This window comes from Phocoena phocoena, chromosome 5, assembly GCF_963924675.1.
Source record: "Phocoena phocoena chromosome 5, mPhoPho1.1, whole genome shotgun sequence".
NCBI lineage: Eukaryota > Metazoa > Chordata > Mammalia > Artiodactyla > Phocoenidae > Phocoena > Phocoena phocoena.
Genome location: NC_089223.1, coordinates 58,093,172 through 58,112,621, shown reverse-complemented (window position 1 = coordinate 58,112,621; position 19,450 = coordinate 58,093,172). Strand labels below are relative to the sequence as shown.

General features: G+C 36.6%; 1 protein-coding gene across 29 annotated transcripts in view; it reads left to right on the top strand.

The window, feature by feature from the left end:
• The window catches only part of ADGRL3 (adhesion G protein-coupled receptor L3), a 571,254-nt gene that overhangs the window by 459,628 nt on the left and 92,176 nt on the right, over positions 1-19,450 (top strand). For 28 of the 29 annotated variants that reach the window (XM_065878047.1, XM_065878033.1, XM_065878042.1 and 25 more), the window contains 2 exons: positions 7,737-7,946; positions 17,918-18,138. In XM_065878047.1, coding sequence (XP_065734119.1) covers positions 7,737-7,946; positions 17,918-18,138 — 431 coding nt within the window. The remainder of the gene's footprint in view (positions 1-7,736; positions 7,947-17,917; positions 18,139-19,450) is intronic. The other variant, XM_065878049.1, reaches the window with a different exon arrangement.

Here is a 19,450-nt window from a genome sequence, read left to right as displayed (position 1 = left end):
TGTTTTGGTTATCTCTCTAATCTAACTTCATGTATCCTTCCATGTATCTTTAAAATAACACAGTTGTTTAGCATTCCTTTTCAGTATTGTCATGTTATTATATTATATTGTTCTCAGTTTCATCAATGAACTCTTAGAGAACAGTCAACAATAGTAACAATGTTAAAAATTAATTTAGCAGAATCTTGGTACAAAGCACAACAGTTAATCCAAAATCAAAGAGAAATTTAGCATCACAAGGCCCTGAATTTGCAGACTTAGGTTTCATCACTCAGAATAATACAACAATGTCTGATTCTCTACTAGGAACTGCAAATCATGGTTTCCAGCATCAGTAGTCAGGGAAAAGGACAGCAAGAGTCACTAAGGAAGGTGGATATTCAGTGCCACAGACACTTGATACTAAAAATAATGTTGCTTCCAGCCTCTATTTTCTAGACTATCATAAGGATTTTGTACTTTGCTTTCAAACTTCTGAACCCAACTCTGATCTCTGGAATAGTTTCATGTCTGGGAGAGGATTTTCCCAGGATAGAAAAATTTAATGCTAAAACTAAGACATTCCTGAGCAAACATGGATACTTGGTCACGTTACCATTAATACTATATCTACTGCATTACTAGTTGAATGATCTGGGGTAAATTACTTATCTGTGCTTCAGTTTTTTCATCTGTAAATTGGAAATAATAATAGTATCACATCACAGTGTTTTATAGGACTAAGTGACAACCCTAATAAAATAGATAAGCACTCCTAAAAGAAACTGATATTTTGAAAGTTGTGTGTTAGCTATCATCATCATTATTATCATCACCATTATCATCATCACTGTATTTAACTCAGAAATGTTAAAGATGAAATTTTCTATCTTCCCAGCTTCATTTTCTACCCTCACCCCAGATATTCCTAAAATCTTTTTCTTATTTACTGCTTGATTACTTCATTTACTTTAAAAATTTCTAATTGGTCAGTAATTGTTTTTTGTTTATCAATTTTACTTTTTACAAACCTATAGCTGTATTTAATTCTCAACTACTGTAAGATACTTAATTTCCACATTTTCTACTATTTCCTTTTCTGTTTCCTCTATTAAGGTAGTTGTGAATCTGGTTCACCAAACATGGTGAGGTTAAAAAAATCTTTTTTCAATTCAAAGCAAGAAAACTTCAAATAACTTAGAGTATACAGCGCTGTGCTTCTGAAACCAAAGAGATATTCTGAATAAGTTCTCTTGAATTCAAAGGATAGTTGGATATGAATAGTTTTGTGTGCTTTTACTTGCCAGTGGTACTCTCTCAGCAATTAAAGCTTGAAAATATTTGATTTTTTTTTCAACTTGATACAAATTTGGAAATCATTGCTGAGTTATTTTGGCTAACTTACTATAAAAATCATAAGAAATGCAATCATATCATTCTTCTTACTGTGTTACTCAACTTTGACCTTCATCCTATTACTGCAAAAAAAAATTCTAATTTCCTCAGACCATTGAGCCCTTTATTTTCCCAAGCATTCGTGTGGTGACCTATGTGTTTGATGATCTGTTAGAGCAATGCAAGGAACTTATTTCACAGAGTTCTTGCCATATTTATCAGAAAATAGGCCTTTCATAACCCTACTAGCTTCAGTGAAATTCCTGAGTCAAAGCAACGCCTTATGCTGATGTGATACATTGGTAGCAAAGTGAGTGCTCCTACATTTGCAAAGAAGAAAAAATAAAACTCATTTAGCTATATTACAAGTATTTCAGAACAAGATATGTTTGAGGCAATTTAAAAATCATATTCTTATGCCTTAACAACTCCGACTCAACATTAAAATAATACATTTTAATGCAGAAAGTAAAACAGGTTCTTGAAAATTACTGCCCACAATTAATAATTATTATAGGGTGATTGTTCAAGCAATGTCTGGAAAATGCAACTTTCTAAAATTATAAAAAAACATCCAGAGGGGTTCAGAATTAATTCATATAGTTTGTGTATCTGGAAATATACAATATATCTGGAAATACTTAGGCAGTAAAAATGGAAAACATTTCAAAATCTATTTCTCCATCTTGTTTGCTGATAAGATGCTTTTTGGACAATAAAGTTAGAAATATCAAGATATACATAAAGATCTTAGTGTACACAGGTTGAGTTATTTTTAAATCATGAAGCGGAAGTCACATTTCCCTATTCCATGAATTTGGGCTTAGTTTCATTAAATGTACCTATTGGTATATTTGAGGGTTTTATACTGACAGAGTGAGTTTCACAAAACATCATTGGTTAAGCCACCTTTTTTTCCTTCATTGTGGTACTCACCCCTTTTGTGGTATTTGAATTACTCAGTAACCCCACAGTGATAAGACAAAGCAGATTCATTGAGGTGAAAATAAAAGGAAAAATCAGAAACTTTCTGTAGCTTTTACAAAATATCTGGCATTTCATATGTGAATGTAAGCTTCACAGAAAGCCTTAAAAATGAGTATTGTTTTCATAAAAATTTCTTTCTAGTGTGGATAGAGTCAATGAATTTCCTGAAAGTATATTCTGATGAATCATTCTGTCATTCTGGCTTGTAGATTTTCTCTCACAGCTCCCCATCTTCTTTAAGAAATTAATTTCCTTGAAGTTTTTGATTCTTTATTTTTCTAATTTTTATTGGTGTATAACTGATTTACAATATCATGTTAGTTTCAGGTATATGATAAAGTGAACCTGTTTTATCTCTATATGTATGAAGTGTCTGATACTTTAAAGGGTAAGTAGTTGTTAAAGTTGTCCAATTGCAAAATTGGAGCGACAAGGTTAAATCCACATCTTCAGACTCTAATCATACTTACTCTGCAGTCCTCTTACTTCCACACATTTTAAGATATTATGGTGTAACGACCTTCTAATTCTCCAGCTTTAATTTTCTTTATCTTTTACTCAAGATTTTAGAGCAGGTAGTTTATGAACCAAAAAACCCCAAAGGTTGCAATGGGCAGCATGATACAACTTTTAGTTTATAATCTAAATTCATTGCAGAAGGGGGGGGTAATTGAAGAGAGATTCATTTATTCAGTTCACACATTAATTGTGCATCCACTCTATGGGAGGCAGCTTTCTAGGACCTGGGGATACATTGGTGATTAAACAACTTATTCTCTTGCAGTGTACTTTCTAGTAAAGGCCACAGACGATGAACAAGAAATTTTTTTTTTTTTCTAATTGGAGTACAGTTGATTTACAATGTTGTGTTAGTTTCAGGGATACATTAAAGTGAATCAGTTATACGTATACATATATCCTCTCTTTTTTAGATTCTTTTCCCATATAGGCCATTACACAGTATTGAGTAGAGTTCCTTGTGCTATACAATAGGTTCTAGGCTATGTATTTTATTAATATTTCTTGTTTATGTAGAAAACATAAATAAGATATATTAATAAAATATTTAGTCTAGGTAAATGTTAAGAGGAAAAAATTCAGGAAAAGCAATAGAGAGAGTGGGTAAATGATGTTTGCAATTTTAGATGAGGTGATTCAGAAAAACTCTGTGAGAAGGTGACATTTGAATGAAGAACTGAAGGAAGTTAGCAAGTAAGTCACACAGCTATTTATTGGAAGAGAATTCCAGACCAAGTGAACATCAAGTACAAAGTCTCTGAGGCTGGAATGTGCTGGATGTATTCAAAGGCTAGAGGAGGCCAACTGGGGTAGAGTGAACTGAATGAAGGGGAGAATAGGAAATGTTTCACAGGAGTGCAGATCTTATAGGACATTGTAGACCTTTGTAAAGACTTTGGTTTTTACTTTTATTGAGGTAGGAGACATTGGATGCCTCCATCAATGAATCTTATTATCTGGCTTGTATTTAAAGAGAATCTCTCCATGTTGTTGAACAGAGAGGAAAGGGGGATGGATGAGGGTCAAAGTAGGGAGATCATTTAGGAGGCTGTTTAAAAAAAAATCAGGTGGGGCTTCCGTGGTGGCGCAGTGGTTGAGAGTCCGCCTGCCGATGCAGGGGACACAGGTTCGTGCCCTGGTCCAGGAGGATCCCACATGCCGCAGAGCGGCTGGGCCCGTGAGCCATGGCCGCTGAGCCTGCGCGTCCAGAGCCTGTGCTCCGCAACGGGAGAGGCCACAGCAGTGAGAGGCCAGCATACCGAAAAAAAAAAAAAAAAAAAAAAAAAATCAGGTAGCTCTAACCAGTTTTGTGCAATTGAGGTGAGGAGCAGCTGTCAGATAGAAGACAGGAGCTACAAGATTTCTTGATGGATTAACAGTAGTGTGTGAAAAAGAGGAATCAATATGACTCTTAAGTTCCTGGCCAGAACACTTCAAAGAATGAAGTTGCTGTTTACTGAAATGAGGAAAACAGAAGGAAGGGTAGATTTGGGAGTGGGGGGTGGGAGCGGAGGGTGAAACAGGATAAGAAGGGGCTCAGTTTTGAACATGTAACATTTGATATTGATACTTTTTAAAATCCAGTGGGGATTAAATGGATACTAAAACTATACTGATGTAAGAGGGCTCAGCTCTTAGACATTTGGTTTAAGTGGAATAGTGTTATTATAACCATTCAAAAACAAATATTTATTCATCTTTTTTTTTTTTTTTTTTTTTTTTTTTTTTTTGTGCAGTACGCGGGCCTCTGACTGTTGTGGCCTCTCCCATTGTGGAGCACAGGCTTCGGACGCGCAGGCTTAGTGGCCATGGCTCACGGGCCCAGCCGCTCTGCGGCATGTGGGATCTTCCCGGACCGGGGCACGAACCTGCATCCCCTGCATCGGCAGGCGTACTCTCAACCACTGCGCCACCAGGGAAGCCCTATTCATCATTTTTTATGTGTCAAGCCCAATACTAAGTGCTAGGATATAATAATAAGATATAAGACTAATAAGATCTCAAGTCACATAATGGTATATAGTTCATGTCAGGGGTGATTGAGTTATAGAGTACTCAAAACGTGGAACCTTGGAAATAGGAATACTTGCTGCATTATCACATTGTTAAAACTCTACCTAGGAGGGCTTCCCTGGTGGCGCAGTGGTTGAGAGTCCGCCTGCCGATGCAGGGGATGCAGGTTCGTGCCCCGGTCCGGGAGGATCCCACATGTCGTGGAGCGGCTGGGCCAGTGAGCCATGGCCGCTGAGCCTGCACGTCTGGAGCCTGTGCTCTGCAACGGGAGAGGCCACAGCAGTGAGAGGCCCGCGTACCGCAAAAAAAAAAAAAAAAAAAAACTGTACCTAGGAGTTTTATTCAATTGACCATCCTCTTGAAGGGGGGTTGGTTTTTATCATGGCTTGGCCTCCTGAAAGTTCTGTTATGACAGACTACTATAAAGAGGGCTAAACTCATAGGTCTTGTTCACATTTAATGTTCATTGTTCTTTTTCTTTCATCTTACTGATAAAATTCAAGTGGTGAGTTACATTTGATCACAGTATAATACATATAAGGTAGTTGGTGTTTATGTTTTCTGAACTAGACAGTAATACCCGAAAGATGATTACTAATTAATTGCTAGACTTTTTTGTTCTTTCTTTGAGCGTTATGTACTTTTTGTACTGTTGTTTTGACATTTGGTATTCTTCTCTTAATAACTCTGCATGAGGTTTTTGAAAGACCTACAAAGGCACTGAGTAAAGTCAATACATTTCTAATAATGCAACTACCCAGGAAAAGCTGGAGTTATTTGGTTTCTTTTTTTTTCTTTCTTTTTTAGTGTTTTAGGTCTTTAGGATATATTTGAGAATGTATTATACCTGCCATTATGGAAGACTGCTGTGCTGAACGCTGGTGCTTGATACTCAATTACAGCATCTTTCCTTTGAGTCAAAGAAGAGAGCAAATAGCTCTCTGTTCAGGGAACCGGGTAGCACTAACCACTCTCCACTCTCCAATAGTAAAAGTAATTTAAGCTATCAGAGACCCAACACTACTTTAGCAGTGTCCCCTGGAGAACAAAGCAGTTAAAGCAAAATTTCATGTGGTTTTCTTTCATGATTTGAGCTCCTTCTGAGAAATACATCTAGAGTTATGCAGGAATAGTTTGAAACTGTTTCATTGGCAGTGTCCTAGCAGAGTTCTTTATCAGATAACAACTGTGAAGTTGTATCTAGCAATATGCGAAGTGCTGTGATTCAGGTTACAGCATGGTGGCTCACTTGTAAGGAGAATTTCCACATTCAGAATAATCTTTGTATGAAGTTTATATAAAACAGAAAGGTACAAAGTTTGAATAAAAATAAAAATAGAAAACCTGGATATTTATGAATTTTTTAAGGTGAGCTAACAATGTGGGAGACAACTAAATGTAGTAACTTCCATCCTAAAACAAAAATCAATGTGTATGATCTATACAGTTGAAAAAGATGTCAATTAGAAACACATATCTTTGTTTTCAACTAAAAAATTTCCCATGCACATGTTATGCTTTCACTACTTATGCATATATCCATAAAAATCAATGTCATTGATTTGTGTCATTTAAATTTTTACATAAATGATATCATACTGTATAGATACTTTTGCCACTTGCATTTTTTTAAACGTAATATTAGATTTTTGAGAAGTATCTATGTTTGTGACTATAAATCTAGAACACTGATTTTCTACTCCTCTTTTGAATATCATTCCATAAATATCAACCATTATTTATGTATTCCCCTACTGTTAGAAGTTAGGTCTTTAAGAATTTTCAAGAAACCTAGGAAGAAAAGAGGAATTGACAGTCATAGACAGTTTCTCGATTCTGTTCCAACATGTTGGCACACTGATGTGTTGGGCTACCATACATTCTAAGCTTCACAAAAGTGGTTTCGACGGAGGCAAGCTATCATAGAGTGGAAATGGAGTTTTGAATCTTAGAACAAAGACAGAAATGAGATAGTGGACAAACCAAGGAACATGGCAGGTATGGAACTCACGGGACTGTAACAGAGACACATAATGTAGTTTCAATGAGGAAGTTTTCATGAACGTATTTCTTTTTCATGGCTCCACTATCTCTTTGGGGCTGCTATCGGGTATAGTAATTCTGAATACTTATTTTCCATCTGTGTATAACAGGTTCTATTCATGCAAAACCTTTCAGTGATCAAACTTCTTGATCTCCTTAAGCCATTCAATATGAATATAAATCCAGTGACTATCCTCATTCTTTTAGATTTTCCACTAAACAAATGGTACACATATGTGGCTGTCTGTCAGAATTAACTGGGGATCTTTATAAAATTACATACTTTTATGAACTCAACCTTCGAAATTCTGATAAAGGATTTATAGGACAGAGGAATTGTATTTTTTTAATAAAAATTCTTCAGAGATTCAAATAAATTTCAGTTGTGATACCACTTTCCTAAGTGTATAACTTAATTTTTATATAGAGTATTCCCTAGCAAGAGTTGTAAAAATATTAACCTAAAAATGTGATGTGGGGTAGAAAAACGAAAAGCTTTACCTTGAAATCTTTGGCCAGAATTAAGTTGATATGCTTCAACTGAAAATGTACATAGTTGAAAATGTACATAGCTAAGAAAGATGCAAACACTATTGACAAACTGATTTACACCTCACAGAAAAGATAAAATGCTTTACCTGTGGATTAGAAAACCCAAATAATTAAGTTATCTTATTCATTGCATGTGTGGAGGATATTTAGTACATTATTAAAATCATGCTTCATAGAACCAGGCCCTTATAAACTTTGTAATTGGTTATGCATAATTGCAACTTATGCCTTTTCTATTGTGTTTCCAGCACAGTGATGCGGTCCATGACCTTCTTCTGGATGTGATCACATGGGTTGGAATTTTGCTGTCCCTTGTTTGCCTCCTGATTTGCATCTTCACATTTTGCTTTTTCCGTGGGCTCCAGAGTGACCGTAACACCATCCATAAGAACCTCTGCATCAGCCTTTTTGTAGCAGAACTGCTCTTCTTGATTGGGATCAACCGAACAGATCAACCAGTAAGCAATTTATTTTGATATTAGAAAAGAATTTCTCCACTTCCAGCTTTCCAATACACAAAATATTCTTGTTTGAAAGTATCCTCTCTTCCAGTTGTCTAAGATAGTTACTAATTTTGAGATCTTTTTCAGTATTCCCTTTTTCATATCCATTGCCATAAAGAAGCAGTGAATATATGGATGTATGAATGTACATTTCTTCAGAAATTCTGTTCAAAAACTTGCCTTTCTAAACAACTGTGTTTCTTCATTAGTATTTTTCTTTAATTTTTTTTTAATCACAAACCTGAATATTGAGAAAACTTAAATCATTTGGGGAATAGAGGAGTATCTTTTCTAACATGTAATTGTTATTCTTTGAAGTTTATAATATATATTTAAAAAAAAAAACACTGGAAATTATATTGAAAACTGCATGTCTAACATGAGTTGAGTTTTTTTTTTAACCTTTTTTTTTAACATCTTTATTGGAGTATAATTACTTTACAATGGTGTGTTAGTTTCTGCTGTATAACAAAGTAAATCAGCTATACATATATCCCCATATCTCCTCCTTCTTGCATCTCCCTCCCACCCTCCCTATCCCACCCCTCTAGGTGGTCACAAAGCACTGAGCTGATCTCCCTGTGCTATGTGGCTGCTTCCCACTAGCTATCTATTTTACATTTGGTAGTATATATAAGTCCATGCCACTTTCTCACTTCGTCCCAGATTACCCTTCCCCCTCCCTGTGTCCTCAAGTCCATTCTCTATGTCTGCATCTTTATTCCTGTTCTACCCCTAGGTTATTCAAAAGCTTTTTTTTTTTTTTAGATTCCATATACATGTGTTAACATATGGTATTTGTTTTTCTCTTTCTGACTTACTTCACTCTGTATGACAGACTCTATGTCCATCCACCCCATTACAAATAACTCAATTTCATTTCTTTTTATGGGTGAGTAATATTCCATTGTATATATGTGCCACATCTTCTTTATCCATTCATCTATCAAGGGACACTTAGGTTGTTTCCATGTCCTGGCTATTGTAAATAGAGCTGCAATGAGCATGACACTTTTTGAATTATGGTTTTCTCAGGGTATATGCCAGTAGGGGGATTGCTGGATCACATGGTAGTTCTATTTTTAGTTTTTTTAAGGAACTTCCATACTGCTCTCCATAGTGGCTGTATCAATTTGCATTCCCACCATTAGTGCAAGAGGGTCCCCTTTCCTCCACACCCTCTCCAACATTTATTATTTCTAGATGTTTTGGTGATGGCCATTCTGACTTCTGTGAGGTGATACCTAATTGTAGTTTTGATTTACATTTCTCTAATGATTAGTGATGGTGAGCATCCTTTCATGTGTTTGTTGGCAATCTGTATATCTTCTTTGCAGATACATCTATTTAGGTCTTTTGCCCATTTTTGGATTGGGTTGTTAGTTTTTGTTTTTTTTTTTTTCTTTTTTTTGCGGTACGCAGGCCTCTCACTGATGTGGCCTCTCCCACTGCGGAGCACAGGCTCCGGGCGTGCAGGCTCAGCAGCCATGGCTCACGGGCCCAGCCGCTCTATGGCATGTGGGATCTTTCCGGACCGGGGCACGAACCCGTGTGCCCTGCATCAGCAGGTGGACTCCCAACCACTGCGCCACCAGGGAAGCCCTGTTTGTTTTTTTGATATTGAGATGCATGAGCTGCTTGTATATTTGGAGATTAATCCTTTGTCAGTTGCTTCATTTGCAAATATTTTCTTCCCTTCTAAAGGTTGTCTTTTCGTCTTGCTTATGGTTTCCTTTGCTGTGCAAAAGCTTTTAAGTTTCATTAGGTCCCATTTGTTTATTTTTGTTTTTTATTTCCATTTCTCTAGGAGGTTGGTCAAAAAGGATCTTGCTGTGATTTATGTCATAGAGTGATTTGCCTATGTTTTCCTCTAAGAGTTTTATAGTGTCTGACCTTACGTTCAGGTCTTCAATCCATTTTGAGTTTATTTTTGTGTATGGTGTTACAGAATGTTCTAATTTCATTCTTTTACGTGTAGCAGTCCAGTTTTCCCTGCGCCACTTATTGAAGAGGCTGTCTTTTCTCCATTGTATATTCTTGCCTCCTTTATCAAAAATAAGCTGACCATATGTGCATGGGTTTATCTCTGGGATTTCTATCCTGTTCTATTGATCTATATTTCTATTTTTGTGCCCATACTGTACAGTCGTGATTACTGTAGCTTCATAGTATAGTCTGAAGTCCAGGAGCCTGATTCCTCCAGCTCTGTTTTTCTTTCTCAAGATTGCTTTGGCTATTCGCGGTCTTTTGTGTTTCCATACCAATTGTGAAATTTTTGTTCTAGTTCTGTGAAAAGTGCCATTGGTAGTTTGATAGGGATTGCATTGAATCTGTAGATCGCTTTGGATAGTATAGTCATTTTCACAATGTTGATTCTTCCAATCCAAGAACATGGTATATCTCTCCATCTCTTTGTATCATCTTCAATTTCTTTCATCAGTGTCTCATAGTTTTCTGCATAGAGGTCTTTTGTCTCCTTAGGTAGGTTTATTCCTAGGTATTTTATTCTTTTTGTTGCAATGGTAAATTAGAGTGTTTCCTTAATTTCTCATTCAGATTTTTCATTATTAGTGTATAGGAGTGCACGAGATATCTGTGCATTAATTTTGTATCCTGCTACTTTACCAAATTCATTGATTAGCTCTAGTAGTTTTCTGGTAGCATCTTTAGGATTCTCTATGAATAGGATTTTGTCATCTGCAAACAGTGACAGCTTTACTTCTTCTTTTCTGATTTGGATTCCTTTTATTTCTTTTTCTTCTCTGATTGCTGCGGCTAAAACTTCCAAAACTCTGTTGAATAATAGTGGTGAGAGTGGACAACCTTGTCTTGTTCCTGATCTTAATGGAAATGGTTTCAATTTTTCACCATTGAAAACAATGTTTGCTGTGGGTTTGTCATATATGGCCTTAATTATGTTGTGGTAGGTTCCCTTTATGCCTACTTTCTGGAGAGTTTTTATCATAAATGGGCTTTCAATTTTGTCATAAGCTTTTTCTCCATCTATTGAGATGATCATATGGTTTTTCCCTTCAATTTCTTAATATGGTTTATCACACTGATTGATTTGCTAATATTGAAGAATCCTTGTGTTCCTGGTATAAACCCCACTTGATCATGGTGTAGAACACTTTAATATACTGCTGGATTCTGTTTGCTAATATTTTGTTGAGGATTTTTGCATCCATGTTCATCAGTGATATTGGCCTGTAGTTTTCTTTGTTTGTGACATCTTTGTTTGGTTTTGGTATCAGGGTGACGGTGGCCTCATAGAATGTGTTTGAGAGTGTTCCTCCCTCTGCTATATTTTGGAAGAGTTTGAGAATGATAGGTGTTAGCTCTTCTCTAAATGTTTGATAGAATTTGCCTGTGAAGACATCTGGTCCTGGGCTTTTGTTTGTTAGAAGATTTTTAATCACAGTCTCAATTTCAGTGCTTATGATTGGTCTGTTTATACTATCTATCTCTTCCTGGTTCAGTCTCAGAAGGTTGTGCTTTTCTCAGCATTTGTCCATTTCTTCCAGGTTGTCCATTTTATTGGCATATAGTTGCTTGTAGTAATCTCTCATGATCTTTTGTATTTCTGCAGTGTCAGTTGCTACTTCTCCTTTTTCATTTCTAATTCTATTGATTTGAGTCTTCTCCCTTTTTTTCTTGATGAGTCTGGCTAATGGTTTATCAATTTTGTTTATCTTCTCAAAGAACCAGCTTTTAGTTTTATTGATCTTTGCTCCTATTCCCTTCATTTCTTACTCACTTATTTCTGATCTGATTTTATGATTTCTTTCCTACTGCTAATGTTGGGGTCTTTTTATTCTTTCTCTAATTGCTTTAGGTGTAAGTTTAGTTTGTTTATTTGAGATGTTTCCTGGTTATTGAGGTAGGATTGTATTGCTATAAACTTCCTTCTTAGAACTGCTTTTGCTGCATTCCATAGGTTCTGGGTCATTGTGTTTTCATTGTCATTGTTTCTAGGTATTTTTTGATTTCCTCTTTGATTTCTTCAGTGATCTCTTGGTTATTAAGTAGTGTATTGTTTAGCCTCCATGTGTTTGTATTTTTTATAGATTTTTTTTCCTGTAATTGATATATAGTCTCATAGCTTTGTGGTCAGAAAAGATACTTGATACGATTTCAATTTTCTTAAATTTACTAAGGCTTTTTTGTGATCCAAGATATGATCTATCCTGGAGAATGTCCCATGAGCATTTGAGAAGAAAGTGTATTCTGTTGTTTTTGTGTGAAATGTCCTATAAATATCAATTAAGTCCATCTTGTTTAATATATCATTTAGAGCTTGTGTTTCCTTATTTATTTTCATTTTGGATGATCTGTCCATAGGTAAAAGTGGGGTGTTAAAGTCCCGTACTATGATTATGTTACTGTCGATTTCCCTTTTAATGGCTGTTAGCATTTGCCTTATTTATTGAGGTGCTCCTATGTTGGGTGCAAAAATATTTATAATTGTTATATCTTCTTCTTGGATTGATCCTTTGATCATTATGTAGTATCCTTCTTTGTCTCTTGTAATAGTCTTTGTTTTAAAGTCTATTTTTTCTGATATGAGAATTGCTATTCCAGCTTTCTTTTGATTTCCATTTGCATGGAATATCTTTTTCCATCCCTCACTTTCAGTCACTAAGTGTCCCTAGGTCTAAAGTGGGTGTCTTGTAGACAGCATATATATCGGTCTTGCTTTTGTATCCATTCAGCCAGTCTATGTCTTTTGGTTGGAGCATTTAATCCATTTACATTTAAGTTAATTATTGATATGTATGTCCTATTACCATTTTCTTAATTATTTTGTGTTTATTATTGTAGGTCTTTTCCTTCTCTTGCATTTCCAGCCTAGAGAAGTTCCTTTAGCATTTGTTGGTGGTTTAGTGGTGCTGAATTCTCTTAGCTTTTGCTTGTCTGTAAAGGTTTTAATTTCTCCATTGAATCTGAATGAGATCAGATGGGTAGAGTAATCTTGGTTGTAGGTTTTTCCCTTTTATCACTTTAAATGTATCCTGCCACTCCCTTCTGGATTGCAGAGTTTCAGCTGTTAACCTTATGGGAATTCCCTTGTATGTTATTTGTTGTTTTTCCCTTGCTGCTTTTAATATTTTTTCTTTGTATTTAATTTTTGATAGTTTGATTAATATGGGTCTTGGCTTGTTTCTCTTTGGGTTTATCATGTATGGGACTCTGCACTTCCTGGCATTGACTGACTATTTCATTTCCCATATTAAGGAAGTTTTCAACTATAATCTCTTCAAATATTTTCTCAGTCCCTTTCTTTTTCTCTTCTTCTTCTGGGACCCCTAAAATTTGAATGTTGGTGCATTTAATGTTGTCCCAGAGTTGTCTAAGACTGTCCTTAATTCTGTTCATTCTTTTCTCTTTATTCTGCTCTGCAGTAGTTATTTCCACTATTTTATCTTCCAGGGTGCTTATCAGTTCTTCTGCCTCAGTTATAATGCTATTGATTCCTTCTAGAGAATTTTTAATTTCATTTATTGTGTTGTTGATCATTGTTTGTTTGCCCTTTAGTTCTTTTAGGTCCTTGTTAAACGTTTCTTGTATTTTCTCCATTCTTTTTCCAAGATTTAGGATCATTTTTACTAGCGTTACTCTGAATTCTTTTTCAGGTAGACTGCCTATTTCCTCTTCATTTGTTTGGTCTGGTGAGTTTTTACCTTGCCTCTTTATCTGCTGCATATTTCTCTGTCTTCTCATTTTGCTTAATTAATGTGTTTGGGGTCTCCTTTTTGCAGACTGCAGGTTTGTAGTTCCTGTTATTTTTGGTGTCTGCCCCCAGTGGGCTGGGTTAGTTCAGTGGGTTGTATAGACTTCCTGTTGGAGGGGACTAGTGCCTGTGTCCTAGTGGATGAGGCTGGATCTTGTCTTTCTGATAGGCAGAACCTCATCTGGTGGTGTGTTTTGGGGTGTCTGTGACCTTATTATGATTTTCAGCAGCCTCTCTGCTAATGTGTGGGGTTGTGTTGCTAGTTGTTTGGCATAGAGTGTCCAGCACTGTAGCTTGCTGGTTGTTGAGTGGATCTGGGTCTTAGCATTGAGATAGAGATCTCTGGGAGATTTTTGCCTTTTGATGTTACATGGAGCCGGGAAGTCTCTGGTGGACCAATGTGCTGAAGTCAGCTCTTCCACCTCAGAGGCACAGGTCTGACACCCGGCTGGAGCACCAAGACCCTGTCAGCCACACGACTCAAAAGAAAAGGGAGGGAAATAAATAAATAAAATAAAATAAAATAACGTTACTAAAATAAAAATAATTATTAAAAATAAAAAAATTAAAAGGTAATAAAAAAAGAAAGAAAGAAGAGAGCAACCAAACCAAAAAACAAATCCACCAGTGATAACAAGCACTAAAAACTATACTTAAAAAAAAGAAAAAGAAAAACAAACAATAAACAAAAAAATGGATAGATGGAACCCTAGGACAAATGGTAAAAGCAAAGCTGTACACACAATATCACACAAAGAAGCATACACATACACACTCACAAAAAAAGAAAAAGGAAAAAAAAATCTATATATTAAAAAAAGGAAGAAAGCAACCAAATCAATAAACAAATCTACCAATGATAATAAACTCTAAATACTAAACTAAGATAAACATAAAACCAGAAACAAATTAGATGCAGAAAGCAAACCCCAAGTCTACAGTTGCTCCCAAAGTCCACTGCCTCAGTTTTGTGATGATTCATTGTCTATTCACATATTCCACAGATGCAGGGTACATCAAGTTGATTGTGAAGATTTAATCTGCTTCTCCTGAGGCTGCTGGGAGAGATTTCCTTTTCTCTTCTTTGTTCGCACAGCTCCTGGGGTTCAGCTTTGGATTTGGCCCCGCCTCTGCATATAAGTTGCCTGAGGGCATCTGTTCTTAGCACCCACAGGACAGGGTTAAAGGAGCAGCTGATTAGGGGGCTCTGGCTCACTCAGGCTGGGCAGAGCAGAGGTACGGAATGTGGGGTGAGCCTGAGGTGACAGAGCCTGGAGTGATGTTGCAACAGCCTGAGGCATGCCATGTGTTCTCCTGGGGAAGTTTTCCCTGTTTCACGGGACTCTGGCAGTGGCTTCCGGGAGGGGAGGTGTAGATAGTGACTTGTTCTTGCACATAGGCTTCTTGATGGCTGCAGGAGCAGCCTTAGTGTTGCATGCCCGTCCCTGCTGGTAGCTGCAGCTCACGACAGTCTCTGGAGCTCGTTTAGGTGGTGCTCTGAATCCCCTCTCCTTGAGCACCCTGAAACAATGGTCTCTTGCCTCTTAGGCAGTTCCAAACTTTTTCCCAGACTCCCTCCAGCGTAGGTGTGGTGCACTAGCCCCCTTCAGGCCCTGTTCATGCAGCCAACCCCAGTCCTCTCCCTGGGATCTGACCTGCGAAGCCCGAGGCTCAGCTCCCAGCCCCCACCCACCGCAGCGGGTGAGCAGACAAGCCTCTCAGGCTGGTGAGTGCTGGTCGGCAGCAATCCTCTGTGCAGGAATCTCTCCGCTTTGCACTCCGCACCCCTGTTGCTGTGCTCTCCTCTGTGGCTCCGAAGCTTTCCCCCTCCACCACCCACAGTCTCCGCCCCCGAAGGGGCTTCCTAGTGTGTGGAAACTTTTCCTCCTTCACTGCTCCCTCCCAGAGGTGCAGGTCCTATCCCTACTTTTTTGTCTCTGTTTTTTCTTTTTTCTTTTACCCTACCCAGGTATGTGGGAAGTTTCTTGCCTTGTGGGAAGTCTGAGTTCTTCTGCCAGCATTCAGTAGGTATTCTGTAGGAGTTGTTCCACATGTAGATCTATTTCTGCTGTATTTGTGGGGAGGAAGGTGATCTCCACATCTTACTCCTCTGCCATCTTGAAAGTCTCCTAACATGAGTTTTTCTAATTGACCTATTTTGGAAAATAGTTCAAACTCAATGTCATTTTTATAATTTATATACTCTTCCCAAATTTTGTTTTACACTTTATATTTTCTTAAATTCTGTTTACATCTTTAAGTGCTAACTTCGTACTTTATACTTCACTACTAACCACGTTTAGCCATATCAAGAAAGGAAGGGAAGGAGGGAGAGAGATGGGGAGAGAAGGAGGGAGAGAGTGAGGGAGGAAAGGAAGGAGGGAAGGAAAGAAATAGGAAAAAATGAATAGCACTAGCCAACTGTTCTTGATAAACCCAAACAGAAAATATTATCAACAGACAATATCTAATATAGTAAACAGACTTTATGCACATTTGTAATTTTTGTGAGGCCCTTTCTACTAACTTAAGATTTATGCACATAGCGCAAGTTGGTTCTCATGAGTAAAACTGCAAATGAAAATTTTCATTTTTTAGAAGACTTGTAGGCATAATAAATAATTCATTCACTTAATGCTGTTCTCTGGTATGTGTCCATATGTATACAGTATGTTACAATGAAAATGCAGTTGGATTCATGTTTGTGATTACACATTCATGATTAATGGCTGTGAAGGGTACAATTATGGTGATTATACTTTTAACTGGTTATCATATACAAATTGACAGTTTTTCCCATAAATGCATACAGATGAATAAGCAATCAAAGTGCACATTCTTTCTCCAAAAACGTAAAGCCTTCTGATAACAAAAATTAATAGTTGATGTTCTAACTCTACAAAGCAAGAAATGGAAAACGATGTTGTTTCCCAAGAAGAAATCATTTCATTCTCTTTTTAACCTGCAATTCAAATGCTCTGTGATTTCTTTTCATTTAGAAACCTTATTCTTATTTTTGCTTCTTGATGTTACATATGGTATGATAAACTTCTCCAAGTGTTGCATACTTGCACAAAACTTCTGACGTGTAGCATAAAGGGCAATGATTGATATCAAAAATTTGAGTTGAATGCAGTTCAGCCCAACTTGTCTTTACTCTTATTGCTGTATATGTGTTCTCTTCCTGCCTGTTATGTGGCAGTCAGGCTCGACTTTCTCTTTCTAGCCCCTTTGACACTTGATTGCCTCATCTCCCCTTCATCATCATCTCTCTAATCCAAGGAAATAGACCTGCCCTTTGTCTCATTTCTCAAGGATCATACTCATCATTGAATCCATACTAATGAGTTAATTTCTATAAATTTGTTGCCTTTTCTAGTAGGAGCTGTAGATTTTAGTTAAGACTTCTTAGAAAAAATGAAGGCCTCCCCTCCAAAGGAGTGAGAATTTCAGGAACTGACATAAGATAATTAATATATGGTCAGCTGAAACTTATAGTACCTTAGAAAATATGCCCAAGTAAGGGCTAGCTGCCTTTTGTGACCAAGCTTGTATAGCCCAACATTTAGTAAAATAACAAAAAATGAGAGAATGAAAGCACTTCTGGAACACTTTATTTTAACTAGATCTACATTTACACCTATGCAGTACGAACTTCCCAATGTCATCTTAAATCCTTTCTGAAACAAGGCAAGGAAGAAATAAACAATAAATAATAATGAATTAATAATCTCATTATAAAACACTTTATTATATTTTTTTATTTTAAGAGCTTTTATTCTCCTCGATTTTAGTGTTTGTCTTTCACTTACATTGAAGAACTTACTATGTTAATAAACACAGGATTATGACCAAGAAAAAAATTCATGAGATCTATTTTAAAACCTTTAGACTAATCTCAGTAATAATTATCAGTAGGATCTTATTAGAACTTTTCCCTATATGTTATACTTTTTTCTTATTATAATGCTCTGCTGTCATCCATAGCCATTATTAATAAAATGTTAAACAGAGTTTTCACAGATAAGTTATATTTAATTAGGTTTTAATGTCTGAATTTTAAGAATCTTGTCTCAATTATTTTTTTGCAGACCTATCTTATTATTGCAGTCTTGATAAATATTTATTTTAATTGTATGGCAGTTGGTATTTCATTTTGTAGTTATTTGACTGACTCATTTGTCCCTTTCCCTAGATTGCCTGTGCCGTTTTTGCTGCTCTCTTACATTTCTTCTTCTTGGCTGCCTTCACGTGGATGTTCCTGGAGGGAGTGCAGCTCTATATCATGCTGGTGGAGGTTTTTGAGAGTGAACATTCACGAAGGAAATACTTTTACCTGGTTGGCTATGGGATGCCTGCGCTCATTGTGGCTGTGTCAGCTGCAGTAGACTATAGGAGTTATGGAACAGATAAAGTGTGAGTTTACGTTTTCTTTCCTTTCTTTCCTCTTTTAAAATCTAGTTGAAATTGAAACTTTGCATTTTCTCAGAAGCTAAGGCTTTATATCACTTCACAGCAATAAACAACAGAACTGTAGAAGCAAATGGAGATAATTCAATTCATGGGTTGTACTTTTGTTATGATGTAAAGAGAGAAAAAATATTCCTGAGATTGAACATCTACATCACAACCTTGAGTAATTATAAAAGAATGATACTTTTAATATCTTTCAGAGCACTGAGACATTTGTCAAATGAAGAGCTAGCTGTATTAAAGATGTGTATTCAGAGGACAGTGTAGTCCCTGACTTTAATGGCTTCTCTTCTTCCTGACATGTCAATTCTAGTCACTAGAAAGTAACATATCATTAACAGAAAGATAGATAGAGCATATGAGCAGGGGCAGCTTGTGTTTTCCTTTTTTCCCCTAGGTGGCAATTGGGGTACAGTGATGAACTTTATTTTCAACTTACCTTCAAATTGGTGAAACATACCCATAGAGATGATCAGCATACTTATGGAAAGAAATTCAGTGAAAAATATTTCAGTAATCCACATCAATATAATAGCTAGGATCCTGAGAATGAATGAGTTTCAACAGAAAAAGTTTAGAAAGAAGACCAAAATAGATCTCTGATGAATACTCACATTTAGAACATAGATTGAGGAGGGAGAATAAAAATAAAGAAAGAAAAGAGATGACCAGAGCCTTAAAAGAGAACCATGGGGAAAGTGAGAAGAAAGTTTCAAGGTGGTATTCTCTGTCCATTTATCCTTTGCAACAACTATTTTTGGCAAAGTGCTGGAAGCAGAAGCCAAATTGGAAAGTGTGAAGAGATAAGTCAGTGGCAATGAAGTAGAGTCTTCAAGTGTTATCTACAGCCTGAAAAAGTTTGATTGAGAAATAGTGAAAATATTAATTCATGGTAACAGTAATGAAGAAGGATTTTTAAAAATGAAGTCCCAAAATACCTAGGGTGGGAAGAATCAAGTTGGTAAGAGGAGATTAGTAGAGAGAAAGTATCTTATGCCTCATTTGTATTAAATATATATATAGGCTGAATGAAAAGAAAAGGTCCTAGGGGGATAGAAAGACATAAGATTAGACATAAGATGAGAAAAATGTTGATTTAGTACTGAAAGTGGCCTTAGAATTCACCTAGTCCAAGGTATTTTTTTTTTTTTTTTTTTTTTTTTTTTTTGCGGTATCCGGGCCTCTCACTGTTGTGGCCTCTCCTGTTGCGGAGCACAGGCTCCGGATACGCAGGCTCAGTGGCCATGGCTCACGG